The 18,303-nt window shown below is 38.5% G+C and overlaps 1 protein-coding gene across 2 annotated transcripts in view; it reads right to left on the bottom strand.

The window, feature by feature from the left end:
* The window catches only part of TENM1 (teneurin transmembrane protein 1), a gene marked incomplete at both ends in the record, with an annotated part of 257,520 nt that overhangs the window by 212,767 nt on the left and 26,450 nt on the right, over positions 1-18,303 (bottom strand). For both annotated transcript variants that reach the window (XM_082004271.1, XM_082004272.1), the window contains one exon: positions 12,199-12,459. In XM_082004271.1, the coding sequence (XP_081860397.1) occupies positions 12,199-12,459 (261 nt within the window). The remainder of the gene's footprint in view (positions 1-12,198; positions 12,460-18,303) is intronic.

Here is an 18,303-nt window from a genome sequence, read left to right as displayed (position 1 = left end):
TGTGTCTTTAGAGTCAAGATAAGACATTAAGACCTGAATAAGTTGACTCTGTTGTTGCATCATTCCCTGAAAGGGAAATCTAAGTTGCAAAGCTGTGCATAAACATGGCTTTTCGTTTATGCTGAACTAATCTGAATGAGCTACCACAAAGAAAATGTACATCACCTTACTTGCCAAGACATGACCTCTGGCCAGGCCTAAACCAAACCTTTTATAATTATACCAGGAAGGCAACGATCGTTGCAAACTAGGTGCATGTTCATTACCTCTATCTTGACCTTTCAAAAGCAGTTTCAGTGACTACAAATGAGACTTCGTCACTATCATCTTCCTTATAAAAGGAGATCATTTAATATTCAGGGAAGTTTTTTAGTCTCTTGAGAAAACTTCTCAATTAGGTAAAAATAAATTTGGAGATCTTCCCTTCACCAGGGAACTTTATCCCTTTACAGTAAGAGTTCCAGCCCTACCTGTGATCAGCAGCATAGCCTAAAGCAGCATTCCCTTCTGACAACAGATGAGAGAATGCAACCTGTTGCCACCCCAAAATGCAGCTGTATTGCAATCAGTAAGATCTGGCTCATGCCGACCATCAGCTAGCAGAAGCAACAAAATACAGCAGTATCTTACGAAGGAGTTTGAGAACATGCAACAGTAGCTACTAGGCAGGTACATGCTGCTTCAAAGATTTTTGTGGTAATCAAAAGGTGCAAGCATCCATAAATTGTTTTGTTGTAAAGAAAAGAAATGAAAAGTCTCTAGTGCTGAGCTGTGAATACCACACCACTCATCAGATCACACTGACAACGCAAGCAGCTCTGTCACGTGATCCCAACATCAACAGTTCAAGCAGATTCAAGTCAAAAAAGATTCAAGTAATCAGATACTTTCTGATTGTGCAACTGGGGGCATGTTTATACCAAATTATGCATAAAAACATAAATTCAAAGCATGCATTATGATTCTGCAATGTCAACAAACAGTAGAGTACTTGCTCTAAAAGGACTTATCATGACCGGACAGTAACAGAAAGTTTGCTGTCTCAAAAGTAGTGTTTGGGGCAAAGTTAATCAAACATGATGTTCTCAAACCAAAAGTGCCACTTGAAATTGCTGCTGGACAAAGGAATGAGAAGGGCACTTAAATCTAAACAACACTTACCCTGGCTTCAGTACATATAAAGTGCATGTATTAATTTATATCTTATATTTACTCAAAAATAGTTGTAAGCAGAGAGAGAAAATCATATTGCATTTCCAGTTTAAAAGCTACATTGAAAAATATAAGTAATACGCTTTTGATTAAACGTGTTTTACTCCACTCCATTACTCCAATTATGGAAAACCTGGGGTATATTTGTGGCATGAAGACCCCTTTTTGCTTGCTGTCTTTCCATAAGACAAAGACATTGCTTGAGAGTGTAGGAGAGAGCCCCTTAGCACCGTTACGGATGCTAAGCAACCCACCAGTGAGTTATAGCTAAGTGGAGCGACAATATGGTGAAGATCCTACCGGCAAACACACCACACCACAAGGAAACTCTCTCTTTAACATTAGTTACATTAAACCAGCTTCACACATTCCTACAGGAAATATACCCTCGACTCTTCCTTGCCCGTGGTACTTGATTGCAATGTAACAATATTTTGGAAAAGACAAGAATCACCACAAAATATTCCAAGCTCATTTACAAATACGAATTCATTGCAGCTTCAAAGCAAGCAACATGCTTACTACATTGATGTGAACAAGCCCAAAGCAACCTTTGGTAATGCTCATTACAATGACTAGATTCAAAAGCCAAAAGAAAATTAACAGTTCATCAATAACATTCAACCATTCCACAAATATACCCCCAAGATAAGACAACACTGGCTGCATCGAACTGGAGTCTCTGCAGTATTTATTAGCATAATAAAGCTGAAACTACAAGGGATCTTCAGAAAAAGAAGAACAGGGAGAAAGTCTAGTAGCTGGATTCATAGAAATTCAAGATCATTGATATCCATGTGTTCACACTTGTTTAACATGCATATAAAATCCCTCTAATGGACAAAACTGATGACGTGGTGAGGGAGGAGTGCTATGAACCATAATAAAGACTATATAAAGTTAACTTTTGTCCCTTGGGTTCCTTACATGGTTTTGGTAGCTTTTAGCAAGGTTTCTAGCAATAGAGTTGACAAACCCTGACCTGACATCCTAAGCCATCCTCACTTCCAGGCATTTCCTCCCACATATATGCCTTCTAGGAGATGTGGTTTCATGGAATAAAGGAACCCCCAGATCACTGACTTGCCCTAGCCCCTTTTCTGGATAACACCCAAGGCAAAGGAACATAGTTACTTTACAACATTTGGTTTCTGTTGCCCAAAGGGCTGCTCCACTGTACTGCCAATACGTCTCATGGCGAACAACTTGCCATCAGACGCTGACACGTGCTGCTCAGTTAAAAGTCAGCGTTGTGAAGCACTGTATAAAATCTACATTGCAAATCATCTGGAGTAGAAACTTAAGATAAAGAAACAACACTGGCAATATAATTAGTCATCAGAATATGTGCATCTAATTAAAATATTACTCAAAAACATCTGTTAGGGAGAGGAAGCAGCCTGCAGGAATCATTCAGTGCTCCTAGACCCATATTCTAGAAGAGCTAATTGCACGCAATTCCTCTTATGCTCACGTTACAAAATACAAAGTCAGGGTATACGGGTAGGTGTGATTAAAGAAAACGTATGTGAAAGCAAGTTGAAACAAGCAGTACTCAAATCTGCATCATTCCGTACAAACAAACTGTAATTTAATATACAAATTCCCATTCTTATCGTATTTTCTATTGCAGAAATAAGAAATAGTCTAATATGTTGAGCTTTCACTTTCAGAAGACTATGAAGGTTGCAGCCATGGGAAGCAGCCGCTTTCTCCATTTTCTGTGTTTCTTCTAGATGGTTTGACCAAAGCTATTTGCTACTATCAATACTTCCCATTTGTTAGATGAGGATATGCTAATATTTATAACACTGAGTAACAGATATATGCCGATCTTCATCTTACTCCTAAGCCCAAGAGGAAATGAAATACTAACAAATTTGAAAATGGAAGATAAGACTTTCTCATGTGATTTAATACACAATGAATTAAATGGGTAAAAATGAAAAAAAGGCCAAAGAGGAAGAATGAGCAATCTTTTGTCATTCATGGTAGGATGACAATAAATTCTTAAAATACCTCATACTGTCATGAAGAAATTATATTTAGATTAAACCTTGCTAGACCCTAAAAGGATAATTTGTCAGTATTTTCCACTTTCCTACCAATCTGGTACTCACTTGCTAGATCCCTTCGTTTTATCTCACAGTATTACAGTTTGGAATAGCTGAAAAGCACTTTGCTAGGGGGAAGTAGAAAAGCTCTAGCTATCTTTGTGTTTAAAACCATACTGGCTGAGGATATGAGGAACCAAATAAGAGTAATTTGATCTTATTCCTCTAGTAGCCTTAACTATAATCTTCTATGATCAGAGGTCAGAAGTTTTCGTGTTAGCCTTATTTCTCACTAATGATGTTCCACTGGCAGCTTTCAGCAGAACATCTCAAACTTTGATGGAAAACAGGTTCCAACTGTCAGGAACATTTACATTTTAAGACATATAAGTGACAATTGCTCATATTTCAAAATAAGTATTAAACTAAACCAGCATTAAACTAAAATAAATAATCTGTTCCAAAGGATATACATACAAAATACGACCGTAGAAATCTGTAAAGCAGATTTCTGATCTTCCAATGTATTTTAAATCTTAATCAAAAGAGATGAGAACTAAAACATATTATAAACTTAATAATAAAACATCATAAACAAAACATCATGATAGGCAAGCTGATTGTTTAGAACGGAACTGTTCCCAGCACGTGGTGGTGCATTTCCCACCCCACCCGTGTACCTGGAACTCTCGATAAGCCTTGGCCTTGGAGCAAAGAGTTTGGCAGCTGAGAGCCCCTTGACCATACCAAGCGCTCTTGCGTAGCTAAGGTAGGAACGGCACTGACCGTCTGAGGACTATCAGTTGTGGGAGTAACTAATCCCCCCCGATAGCCTTGGACCATTTTGTCTAACTGTGACTTGGGTCGATTGGCACAAGTCCTGCTGTAATTTTTTAAATTCCAGCAATTACTGGCAAATGATTGTGGCAAGGATGGAAATTTACTGATGCCCAATTTACTCCCAACCCTATAAAGGGCCATTCTCAGTGAGACCCTCTGAGCTCTCCTGGACCACAGCAGGCTGTGACTGGCATCTCCCTCAGTGTGACGGCCCTCAGAACTCACCCTCCAAGTTGGCAAAGTTCAGAGGGCCGAAGACAGACAACGGGACCTGGGCTGAAACCCCTGCTCCTTGAGGCTCAACCCTTGCCCGTGTAGAAATGAAAAGTATGAGTATTTCACTGAACTCAAGGGAAATTTTTAACAGGTATACCTTTGTATATATCTTCATATATTTCTTCATATGCCTCTATGTCTATATCTGTGTGTGTAATTAGAGAATCTTAGTTCTTAACTAAGTTGTTGTGTTATTAAGCTTTGTTAGAAAATTATATCATCTAACATTGTGATTTACCTTAATAGTGGCAATTTTAATTGCTATTAACTCCACATTAGGTTGCTGCCATTCTGAAGTTATATAAAACATAAAAATCATATATTAAATCATCACACAAAGATCCCTGTACTTAATTCCTTTAGTCATAAAACGTTGACCAAGTCTGGGACTAGAAGTGAATTCAGCCGCCCCTTGCCTCCTCTAAGTAGGAGTTTAGAAAGCAAAGGGTCCGCTTTGAACCTCGTGACTCAGCAGGAGGGTCTCCCTCATCTTCTTTCCCTAATCCATATATAAATCACACCAATCCAATTCTGACTTGATTTCCCTGACCCTGTGTAAATCATTTTCCTTGCTCCATATACAAATCATTCCAACCCACTGCTGATTTGATTTCTATCTGTATGCTCTCCCATAAGTAATAGAGAGGACTTTGCCATCGAATTCTGTTAAGTCGTGCTTTTTAGGAATTTGTATTAAAATAATTTGCTCCTCGGTACCTTTAGTGGCGATTCTTTAAGCGGCCTAAACCACTCATTCGCGACACAGCAACGCACTAGTCCAGAGGCGTCCTTATGTAGAATTCACGGTAAATGTTAAACAACAGAAAAAGTATTTTTTTCAGTGGCCCCTAGTTTCACAAAGATTGCTGAAATGAAGAGTCAGATAATCCTCACGCTTTTGCACTGCAGCACTCTGACGGAAGGCAGGCGCCTTAACTGCCTGTCCCAGCTCGCCTCGTCCCCCTGCGGCAGCCTGCATGAACTGAGCTCCCCAGGACTGCAGCAGCACTGCAACATCCTTTTGCGCTGTGAAGTATCTGTGGAAATACTTTTCCTGCGTGCTCATTTCCATCTGAGGAAGTCAAAAGGATTTAAAAGAAAGAAGGAGCAATAATTTATATTGCTACAGGCTCCTTAAGTCACATCCACTATCCTTTCTGCATAACACAGGGGAGGAAAGCCAAGTGTTTTTTTTTTTTTTGAGCTCTTAATGCCAAGTTACTGATTTCTGGGATAAAAATTAGACCTGACTGCTCTCCTCAAGCTTCCCTCCCCCCCCACTTTTAGCTACCCACAAAAGAAAACAAAACTGCAGGGCTAAAAATATTAGACAACTGTGTGCAAATGCGCAGCTACTTTTTAGTACACCGTGGGCAAAGGTCATTTGGATTATGGAATATAAAAAATATTTCTGATATGTTCTAAATACTGTTTCATTATCTTAAATGTAAAATATTAAATACTGTTTGATATTTGCCTTCAAATCAGTGTTCATTGTACTTAAAAGAGAAACACAAGAAAGGGAATGTTTTAACATTGTGTACTGATTTTAATATACCGTCTGAAAACTGTAAAGCTTAAAACAGTAGATACGCAGATGCAATGTCCCTGTCAGTCAGAAAAAGCAATGAAGATAGTAATTTTAGAAGGCAGAATTTTCCCCACAATTCTGAAAAACAACTCATCTTTAGCTGAATTTCCATATATGAGCAATTTCATAAATGGCTTAAATATTAGAGGCACAAATGCAAAACTTTCTCGGTGTTACAACTGAGGTGATGTTACAATGCTCACAGAAGCATCTCACGCTTGTCCAAAGCAATTCAGATGACTTGAACGCTTCCTTTGAGACAGTAACATTTCCAAAGGAACCACTCTGAGGTCAACAAAAGCATCTTAGGCTGTTAACAGCTCCAGCAGAGCAGTTACAACGTCAATGCATACCCCAGTGCTCCCCAAAAGGCATTGCTGTGCTACAGCAGAGATTCATGCGCTTCCCTTTGACACTGAGGAGGCTTCTTTGAAACAGCAGCAGAAGCAACCAACATGAACACCATCTAAACACTAGAAGAGAAAAAACCTACAACAGACGCAAAAGTCGTCTTTTATTAAGGGAAGATTAGCGGCCCTTTTCTGTCGGCTGTCTGAGAGCGTCACGTATCAAGTATCTGACAAGCTGTAGTAAACTCCAGAAGTTGAAGGAATTTTACCATGGAGGCTTTGCATTTTGTTTAAGTGATAAGGTTGCCTTAATCTACTAGCTGACTAAAACCATCCAACAGACAGGAGTGTACAAACATAAATGCAATCCACGCCACAATAAAAAGGCAAAGTAAAGCACGCTAGGAATGAAGAGAAAAATATTAAATGGCACAGATGCAATAGGATTAAGACTGATGTTTACCTTTATGTTTTCAAGGCTACTTACACATATTTGACGTAACGGCTCTACTTGCAAATTAGTCACTCAATTTCTTAATTGCACCATTGTAAACGGACAGTGATGAGACAGGAGCTAATGGAAATACTTCAGATACAGTCATCGTTATTACAAACACAAACCTGCATAGAAAGTCAGTCATATGCACACCTCTTCTCAGAGCATGTATTGTTATTATAATGTAGCTGTTGGTAATAATTTCCTGGAGAAAGGAGAAAGCCAGAGACCAGCTTAATACCTGGCTTGTTTACAAAATAACAGTAAATAACAGCAACATTAATCCCAATGCTCTCACTTTCTTGCATTAAACATAAGACTTTCATGAAGAGCCAAATTCAAGTCTAATTTAAACAGGTGTGAATTCACAGCAGGTCTACTGACACACACCATAAATTAAATCAGAACCTTGTCCTTAGCTAAATCCTCCCCACGTTTGAATAACTACTGCATGCACAAAGCCGCGTTTCTCATACAGCGCCAGCCATTCCGGTATCTCTTTTATTAATTAAGCATCTTTATCCCTTTAACAGATACTGTTGAGATACTGAATCTGGAGTGCAAAGGGTTGAGGTGACTTGCCCGAAAGTCATCCCTCTGCCCAGCAATCGAAGTGAAAAACCCCCAGAGATTTAGGGACAGTCAAAAGCTCTGCTAAATGGACCACTGCTCCCAGGGCATAAAACAAATGCTCAGGTGAATCACACAAGATTCATCTTACATGTTTCTATGTCATTAAACTCAGGTTTGACCTGTAACCTACTAATATCTTTACTACTTCTACCTATTAATATATGTCTCATGTTATTCTATCTTTGTGGTCTGCTGTTTAAAATCATTAAAATTATTATTCCAAATAGAATCTGATTCTATACACTGATGTTAAGAAAGAAGTTTCCCAATAATTTCTGTGGGAAAAAGGAAACAACTACTTTTTTTGTAGCTTGTTTCCACCCCCCCTTCTTGCTTTTTTTTAAAAAAGACAAATATGTCATTAAAGAAAAATTCTCTGGCCAGATCTCAAGCTCTCTAAAGCTGTATTCCATGACCAGTCTAGTGGTATGTCAGCCTATACTAACATCCTAATTTTTGCCTATGAATCTTAAAAAAGCTGTTGTGAACTGTAACCAATACCTAATTGTCATAAAATACTGCCGACAAAAGAACTGAACATGAATCCGGCTCCAAGCCTGAGGGTGCATTTCACAGTACACTCATCCAGTACTGGGATTCCAGTACTCAGCTACTGGTTCTCACTACTTAGCCTAGAAAGAGTAACTAATTGCATAAAAATATCTAAGTACGTGTCAGGAGTAAGCCAAACAAGTCAGCCTTCAAAACAATCTGACAACCTAAACCAGGTTAAAAATCGTGTTATTGTAGAAATGGCTCAAGTTCTGTCCCAGCTCTCAGCTGAGATGTAGCAGCTAAAAGCAAAAGAGTTGATGGTTGGCAAACAAGTCAAGTGTGGCTCAAAAATGGCTTATGGCAATGGCATGAATGCAGTTGAGGTAAAATTCATTGCTTCACAGCTGCATAGACATCCTGTAAAGCAAAACATTAAGAACTGCACGAACAATTTAATGAGGAAGAGTATATGGATACAAAATGGACTGTAGCCTACTTTTTAGTACACCAGCTAGTGTGGGATGCAGATCTACATCACAAGATGTAGTTTCAGGCAGATGTCTGAAGACAGCCCTTTTTGTAGATCAGGACTGTACCCTCTCCCGGACCATAACTTTACTTCAGAAAAACAAAGAAATAAACACATTTGCCAGCTCAGTCATCTGGCAGACTAAACCACTGAACTCAATGTTCAGATATCCTGCAATGACAGGTACCGTTGTTTCAGTGAACTGAGGGTAAATGCAGTCTTTTTCAATGGAATAAAGTAACTATTTTTGATATTGTTATCCTGTAGTGTTTCTGTCTGAAATTTACATTCACATATTGTAGAGTAATACTGTTCATGTTTAAATAGAGCTATTTATACTATACCAGAGATAAGCAATGATCCCCAAGAAAGTGGTCATTCATTACTTGCAGTTAATATATATTTTGCTAAGCCTCAGGCAAAGCTGAAGGCAGTTTGTACACTAATACGCTATTATTAGTTGCCATTAACATTGACAACGCTAATTTAAATGGGAAAGTTGGTGTTTCACACAATCTGTTCAATGCTGCCAAAACAACCGGAATATGTTTAAACAGTGATTATGACAGAGTTGGTGCGTCTATGAAGGAAAATAAACCTCAAATAAATTCTCAAACTGGGCTACTCAGAATACATAATGAAGTATATAACCTGTGTCAGGGAACCTCCTGCTAGAGCTTTGAACGAATATGAGAAATCCAAGGAATATCTAAACAGAATACAATTCGCAAAAGTATATCTGCTCCAGATCAATGTAATGCAAAAAAAAAAAGTCCCAAAAGCAGGTCTACTGAAGTCCACACACTGAGTTGTCCTAATGTCACCACAAAAAAAGCTGTTCTGCATTTGTAGCAGAATTGTGCTCATAGAGGAAAAAATAAATCCAGTAACAAAAAACAACCGCCCTTTTCAAAATACAGACAGTAATAGCAATTAGTTTTCTCAAAAAATGCAACAACTGTATCTTCCTCATTAATTTTACTCTAATTACAAATAGCTGTGTTCACATGCCGTTTGGTCAACCCTTTGAAAGCCAGAATTTCTAAATATCTATTTTTACAGCAATTAGACAATAAAGATACGGAAACACATGCCGTTTGGTCAACCCTTTGAAAGCCAGAATTTCTAAATATCTATTTTTACAGCAATTAGACAATAAAGATACGGAAACTAGCATTTCATGAACTTCCAGCAACTGATCTTATGCGCTCCCCCATTTTCACACCACAGAAGTTACTGGCTGGAAAAAGAAAGTCTACTTCCATGGCAGGAACTGACAAGGATAAATGCAACACTTGTGGCTCTCTGATAAAGCCCCTGGTGCAAATGACTGCAAAGAAACAGAAAGATGTGCCATCTATTACTTCATTTAAGTAGAGATTTATGAACTTCTGTATCCAAATAGTGCTTTGTTACTGAGTGCCAGCCCAGATGGAAAAACACACTGCTCTCTGGATCAGGAATCTTGACTATGAACTTACCTGTGAAATACCAAATAATATAAATTAATATGGCTTGAACTATCATTGTCTTCAAATTTATCCACATCAGCTTTCAGGACTGTAATTATAACGACTCAACGCCACAGGAAGCACTGATACCTGCTCTGTCGACCCTGCCTCCTGGAGACAACTGAAGAGTTCAAATGAGCTTGTGCTCTCAGTTTCTTTCTCTTCCAACTTACTCTTGCTCTTGCTTTCCTCTCCCAACTATTTAGTTAAAATTTGTATTCAAGTACCTAAAAGAAGAATCCCCGATTAAAAAAAAAAGTTATAAAGCTTACAGAGAACCAAGTATTAAAGCTGCATGAAAAAGGACTACTCTGTTCTATTCCAGACCAGTCAGGAAATGAGTTTAAATTGATTGAAATCATTCTCTGAGACAAACGCTTAGAAGAAGCCACTCCATTCTTTGTTGGTGTACCACAATGATTATGCGTCCCTATCTTAATGATACTCAACCCACGGTTCCTGCAATGTAGGGTGATGAAGGTAACAAAAGTACTTCCTCCACTACCTACAATAATTTTCATCTGTAGCAAGATGACTTTAGTGCAACTTGTACAGCTAGCAAACGTCATGAATACCCAGCTGCACCACTGCGTTCCAGGCTGAAATACATAACTTGGTTATATGCTTGATTTGTTTTCAATACATTGGCTTCCCAGCACCTTAGAACACAAATGACGATGTGTATTTCTTAGCTTGAGTGTTGCAAGTACACTCATTCCTTTCCCAGGTAGCATTTCCTTTAAAGCATTTTCATAGTTAAGGGCCAACCAATTCCAGGCAGACCAAATTAATTCCTTCAGCCACCACCTAAACAAACGTCTTAGGAAAACACGCAAAAAACCTCCTGACCCCAAACAAAACCCCTTATGCAACAACACCTTGCAGAGGATGGATCCCACACAGAACACAGCAGAAGGCAGGCATCCATTGATCGTCATGCAAATGGCAGGGCATCTGAAAATTAATTGATTCTAGCAACACAATACAACGTGATAGTGCAGAACACTTAATCCTCAAAGGAGTATTTAATTTAAAACGAGCTGTGCATGAAAACCTTTTTTTTTTAAATTGATGTAGATAATCTAATGTCTTTGAACCTATATGGGACAATATCATTGGTATTGACAAACATGCATATGAAATTATAATTACCAGCTTCGTATTTGACAAATTCAAAACACGTAACGATAGAAATGACATTCATGACTGAACTCTCTTTCATCTTATGACTATAGATCTACTAAAATGTATCAGTGTCAACACTTGAATGTCAATCTGACACTTTTGCTCGTTCTCCTATCTCTTAACCAGTTAAAAATACATGTTTAGCTACATTTAGAACTACCGTAACATGTAGCTATTAAACACAGAAATTAAAATATGAGCTAAGCTTGTTGATCTTAAGCATGATAAATTTGTTTACTTACTATACTCTTTCAGGAAACATTTAGAGCAGATTTTCATCATTTTCATGTCCAGATTTTCATACATTTTGATGCACAGATAAAGAATTATTAGTTCCCCCATGTTACTTAATTAAATACCCATTTTCTCCTTCTGCGACACACTAAACCATAAGGAAAGCAAACAAGCAAAAAGATCCTAAAAGAGAATGAGTATTTTTAAAAAAACAAACCAAACAAGCCCTCCCCACCCTACTGCAACCTAACCCAGCCCCCCATCCTCCATACGCAGAGAAATACAGAACTGAGATATGACAAAGATCTGTTCAATCTGTCCTACTGATAAAGGCATGTCTTCAGGTGTAGCCTGAAATTACAGCCGAATAGAGCATTTAGGATTCCAGTTTGTCTTTCTGAAGTCACCTGGCTGTGGAGTCGTAAAGCTACATCCAGAAGCCAGCACATGCAGGATCAATTCTACACAAAATGTGCTATAAATGTACATATACAGATTTATTTTAGAACCTAAATTCATAGGCCACTAAACTCCAATGATAAATGTCCTGTGGCATAAAAATAGAGAATGTGGGAAAGTAATTGGTCTCTAGAAGAATGATGTTTTAACAAAAACCTTTTCATTTTTGTCTTATTTTCCATCTACACTATAACCTTTCACCTTTCATTTAATACAGAGACCGAAGAAGGAAGCGGGAAAAAGAAAAAAGGAAAAATAGAAGAGAATTAGAAGAAGAAAGTTTCAAATAAATTACTACTACTATTCAGTACATTAGAGGCGTTTCTTTATTACCATTCTCCCCATCAGACTTCCTTTCATGGTCAGTGTCAGTGAGGGACAATGCTGAATTTGCCCGGCTTGACAAACAGGAGCTGTGTTCCGACTTCATCCCCCTCATCCACATCCTCAGGGCATGATCTGGGGACGCACCGCCTTCTGTTTCGGTATCCACATCTGAGCCCACCTCTAGCGGGTAACTGTGCTCAGCTACACCGTGTAAATCTGTCTGATAGCCAGAGCAAAGAATGTGGGGAGTCTCACAGAATTCCATGTCTGGAAAAGACAAAAGTTCAGAAGAAAAATTTAGACGTGAAAAACAATATACCTTTGATTTTCTGTTGGAGAATCTGTTTTGAGAATTAACATTGTTAATACTATTTGAAGACTTTTTTGGTCAGTGACTCACTCTGCTGTGTAATCTATTATAATACAACTGAAAGAGTGCAACTCTGTGAAATATATAATACTGCACTGTAATTGCACCTTTTTGTCTGATAGAAATATATATTATAGCTCAAATATGTGTACACACCCACACGCTGACAGCAGTACATCAATTTACAACTGAAGTGACTACTTACAAATACAGATACTTTCTTGTTTTTTTTTCCAGAAAAGCAAAATGAATCTAAATGTTTTTATCATAGGGAAAGTGTAGCAAATTTGCAAATAGGGAATTTACAAAATAACATTTGAAATATTTGGTTAATCAGAGAAGACAAAGAAAGGGTACTTACCGATGGCTTGCTCTTTGAGAGTGCTGTCCTTGCATATTCACACCAGTGGGTTTTTGTTCTCCAGTGCTGATGACCTACAGGAACTTCCTAGAAGAGCAGTGACTACTAGGACTGTACAAGTGCCAGCTCATGACACCAAGCGATCAGAAATTTTAAAGAGTTGTACAGTGCTCAATACTTCAGTTATTCTTACTAAACACAGCAACTGTAGGGCAGTAGAAATCCGAGAAAACAGAAGGTGGACAGGACCCATAATGTGAATATGCAGAGGAAACATTCTCGAAGAACTACAGTAAGTAACACACATCAGCAAATTACAACTTCCCTTTGAGGTAGCCTCTGCATATTCTCAACTGTGAGAATCCAATTACAAATGCAACTCTCGGGGACTAAGACAAGGAGTTCTAATTAAATAAGGATTACAGAACTGCACTCCCTAACTGAACGTCAGACCTGGGATGCCATCTTGAGAGACTAAATACAATATCTAACATGCATAAAGTAGTCTTTCAATTTCTAGAAAAGAAACATTAGAGACAAGAGTCATTGATAGCTATTGAGGACAAATACTCTCTTCTATTGTCATTCTAACTAAAGCTTTCATTTGCCAAACTAATCCACTTACCAGCCAGCGAGAGGAACGGTTCTTATTTTAAGCACACTCTCAGAAATAACGAGCCTCAGTATTTTCTCAAAGGTATTGACCAAAATCTACAAACCAAATGCTAAACTAGAATATGCTGAAGTGGTTCAAATTTTAAGTCATCTTTCTCTGTATATCCTTCTCTTGCCATCAAAACATTCCTGAAGGTCTCAGTTGTAGTGACAGCCCACACAGGCTGGCTTTCAGCTCAGGGAATGGCAACCTCTTTTCTAGAGGGCCAGGGAAGAAGGTGGGCAGTGAACAGAAAGAAGTGGCCACGGCCTCACTTTCCTATGGAAGAGTCCTGGAAGGTCATCCCGTCTCCCTGGCGTTGTCACTGCATCAGCTGGCCCATCCCAGCAGCACTGGCCATCACTGCTCCTGTTCCTTTTGGAGCAGCAAGACAGATGTGAGGGCCCTCCAGAGTTCTCCATCATCACTCTGATCTCTTCCCCTTGTTCCAAGAGGAGGACTTAGTCTCAGCCCTACACTGAAGAAGCTGCAAGATACGCCACCTTCACTAGCTCTGCTCTCCAAATCTCTCAAATGCCTTGAGGCTGACTATGAGGTTTGATGGAAATTGATAGGAGAAAATAGCCAAGATGCTGGGAAGCAGCTGTGTAGTTTCTGCAGAAGAGGGAATAGCTGGCATTTGAACTTTATCTACCATTACAATGCAGTTTTCTTCATGCTCTCTGGGACCTGTTTAAAATTGGCACTTGGCCGACTGGTAGAAGGAAGCAGGAAAAGTGGTTCAAGGCAGCACTTGTGGACACAAATGGAAGCTGAGACCGGACACTACTGGTTCTCAATCCTACACAGATGCTTGCAAGAGAGATTTTGAAACTTCCAGGATGCTCTGGAAAACACTCTCCTTCCCCTACGGCTAAGACGATAAACGCAAAACATTCAGTCTTCAGAGAAGGCCTGTTCTGAGATTTTTGAAGTTCACGGCGCATGGGAGACATAGAGACAATCTCACAGAAAGTTACTGGATATAACTAAGCACAGTGTTGCTCATACAATGCCCTAATTTTTAAGTCTTGTTTTAATTATGTATTATACACACAAAACAAGCTCCACTTGGTTTAATTAGCATGGACCAAATCCTTGTATGACACAAAGAGTGCAGATATTGATATTGGACACTGAACCATCATAGCTGCATTACACACCTAGATTTTACTTTCTTTTTGACAGCACTAAATGTACAAAGTCACCTTTATACTAAATATGGTTACAAATGGTGCATGTCAATTCTTATTTTTTCTTTACCAAATACTAAAAGGACTTGTACATGAACCAAGAATTAAAAAGCCAGCAAAAGCCCCAGATTACTAACCCAGAGCCTACTATCAGTGAAATACAAACACATAAGCAGGCTGATCCTGCTCCACCATGAAAGGACTATATTGTTCACTCAAACGGAGGTTGCGGATGCCACCCTTTCACCAAACATTTTTCAGTAACAAAGAGATGCGTCAATGCTTTCTTGTGAAACATCTGATTTGAAGTTCTGCTTAATTGAGCTGAGCTACTATAAAAAAGTAGATAGGAGCTTCACTCCATGTACTGCACTGGTGCTCTGAAAGGAAGGTGAAAGCCAAATCTTGCTGGCCAGTCTCTCACAACTAGCAATGAGCTAGTTTGTCACATGCAGAGTTACACTCCAGATTGTCCACTCCATCAAAAATTTATGACGGTTAACACAGATGACATTTGGCAGATGACATTAAAAAGAGGAATAAATGATACTGCCATTTAAAGAAGTATATTATCAAAGAAAATTAAGATTTAGCTGCCAGGACCACATAAAATTCAAGGAAAGTAAATTAGGATGCAGTTGTGTTTAAAGACACTAGAAGGTCTTTAGTGCTTCTCATAAGCGCTAATGAGAAGGCACTTCCGAAGGGGGATAGTTTATTGATGTACATCAAGAAAAATCTGTATCGAAACCCACACTCAGTTCTTTCCTCATGAAATAAGAGAGCCAACAGGACTGATTATCAGCCTTAATACTGGTCTCAGTTTTGACTGAGCCCCAAACTGCAGAAATAACCTCCAATGAAACTGCCCCATAATTTTTTTTTTTAATTCTTTCAAAAAGCAGTATTATTTTTATTTTTTAACTTAGATTTCTGTAAAGTACTACAGCAACACAGGGTTCTTAACAAGTATGCCTCTGTCAACTAAATTACACTTTGTCATCTCAAGAAGCATCTCTGAATCTCCTTCCCCTTCAAAGCAGATTTCTACTTATTTTCACCAGCTGAGGAACTTCCCTGTAATTACAAATCTTCTCATAACTTCATGAACCACGTCAGCTGATGCCAGGTCCTCCAGGAGCAAGGATACAGGCACTTCTCTACATGCATGTCCACTCCAGGCAGATGTCTGCCCCTAGCAGTCTGCGGTCCCCGTTCTCCCTGTTTGCAATTGCATACGCCAAGGGGAAAATTCATCCCAGTAAATCTCATGAATGCTAATTAGATTACACGTGTTTAAGTAGCACAGAATTTACCCTTCAGTCTATATGTTAATGCAAAATGTAGCAGCTAACTTATTCAATATTTTAGCTAATTTTTTTTTTGTGGCGCAAAAGGAAGTGACTTTTTTTATACCCTAACTCATATTCAACTGAAGTCCAACACAATATATTGCCTTGATAGTCTATTTCTTAAGTACACAAACCTTTGTAGTATTTTAACTCCCACGGGATGCATTTTTTTGAAAAGCACTTAGAATGCCAAAAGTGGCTGCTTTTAGTCTGCATATCTAACCTTGTTACCTAAAATAATACATATTTCCACAAGGAGATAAAGTTCAAGTGTGGATTTATGACAGATTTAGTCTTACCAAGATGACACAGCTACAAGAGAAATGAGGGAACATTAACATGAAATTCAAGTTTTTGCATGAACTATGGACAGAGGAAAAAAGGTTGCAGTTATGAATGTATATAGGAGATCACGATAGGATTTTCACCTCTGGAGCCTGTTGTAACACAACTCTTAAAAATACAAGTATTTTATCCCTCATTAATATTAATTTATATGTTACCACTTGTAAAAACAAAGAAATGTAAAGTATCTCATGATCAAGAAAAGGAAAGAAGGCCGAATGCATAAAAAAAAAAGTCAGTCAGCATTTCAATTAATAGATCCATTTCTTTCTTCCTTTAAGCAACTTAATTTTCCTGAAAAAGAAAAAAAAATATCTTCCAAGATGACTGGTTAAAGAGAAGTTTGACCCGACTGGCCAATGGTGCCTTTGCTATTTAAGGTGCTCATACGAGAATTGGGCAGCTGAACAGGCAGCCAGCTCCAACACCACTCCAACTTTGTTCACCAACAGAGAGCTACTGAAAACTCCTGATACACTCACCAAGAATTTATTTACTACAGCATCAGTTTAGCCACCAGCACAGTTAACAACTTACAGTTAGGATTTTCATGTGTATATAAAGCGTTTATCCCAGTCCATCTTCAGGACCATTTCATTGTCCTTTGCATGGCCAGGAATATTTGTGCGCCAGCTGCTCTTTCTGCAACTCCTTAGTTTTTCCTCACAGGCAAAAAGAAATAAATTACCCAAGTGAAAGACCATAGAGGTCCTGCTCTTCAACTCAGTATTTCTGCAGACTTAGTGGACTTGCAGGACTTGGGAAATGGCGACAGCATGGAAATTTCACAAGAATTTTGCTAATTTCAAACAACTAATTGGGATAGTAAGTAAATATTTAAAATAAACAGAAGACTGTCCAAACAAAATAGATAAGAGGAAAAAAAATCACAAAACTAGTGTGTAAACAGAGATGTACATAACGAACCTTCCTTTCAAATTTTCTTATTCCCTTATGAAAAAATGTTATTTTGTATTAATAACAGAATGAAAAATAATACTTAATTTACTTAATTGACCTATGTGTTCAACTAGAGATAGAGCTTACAGAAATATGTAAATTATTTATAAACTGGAATAGTTTGACAAAATGCTATTACGTGCCTTTTATGAACCCTATCACATAATTAAGCAATTCTGACTTACATATTTTAAAAGTCTCTTTAAATATCACAGATTGACAAATTCATTTTATCCTTGATTCTTGGTATGAGGTGGTTCTTACTCTGAGGATGCTCCCTGCCCAAACACACACACGATCAGTTCTCCGGATGAAAGTGAAATGCTCTATCTCTGCAGATGTAGAGCTATAAAGAAGCCTAAGTAGCTCAAAGGCGAGGAAAAAAATATCACCATCTTGGAAGTTTAAATCCATGGTACTTATTTGTGGCTGGTCTCCTTCCTCCTTCATACTGGAGGTTATTTAAGAACACTGGGAATATCAGAGTCTGGGGAGCTGATGCAATGGAAAGATCCTGAACAATAATGGAAGGAATTCCAGAAAGGCAAATAATATACATGACCCTGGATAGCGTCATGTTTACATTAGTTATCAAGCTGGTGCCTGAAGGAGTGATAATGGGAGTGCAGGGGAAAAATCACCCCAAATACGTAGTTCTGAGGTTGGTGAGGATTTGGGGTTTTCTAGCATTACACTGTGAATTTGTGTATATCGTTTCATACTCTGAACTTATGCCAATAGGTTAATCAGCAAGTGTACTGTATGTGTTTCAAGATGAGAAGACAGGCAGACCATCTACTCATACCATAAGAGACTCAGAGGAAGAGGGGGAGGGAAGGAAGAAGGGAGGAAGACATGTAAATCAAACGGGGAAA

The sequence above is a fragment of the Phaethon aethereus genome, assembly GCF_964289735.1.
Source record: "Phaethon aethereus genome assembly, chromosome: 10".
Taxonomy (NCBI): domain Eukaryota; kingdom Metazoa; phylum Chordata; class Aves; order Phaethontiformes; family Phaethontidae; genus Phaethon; species Phaethon aethereus.
Note: the sequence above shows the minus strand (reverse complement) of the source record. Positions and strands in the feature narration are given on the sequence as shown.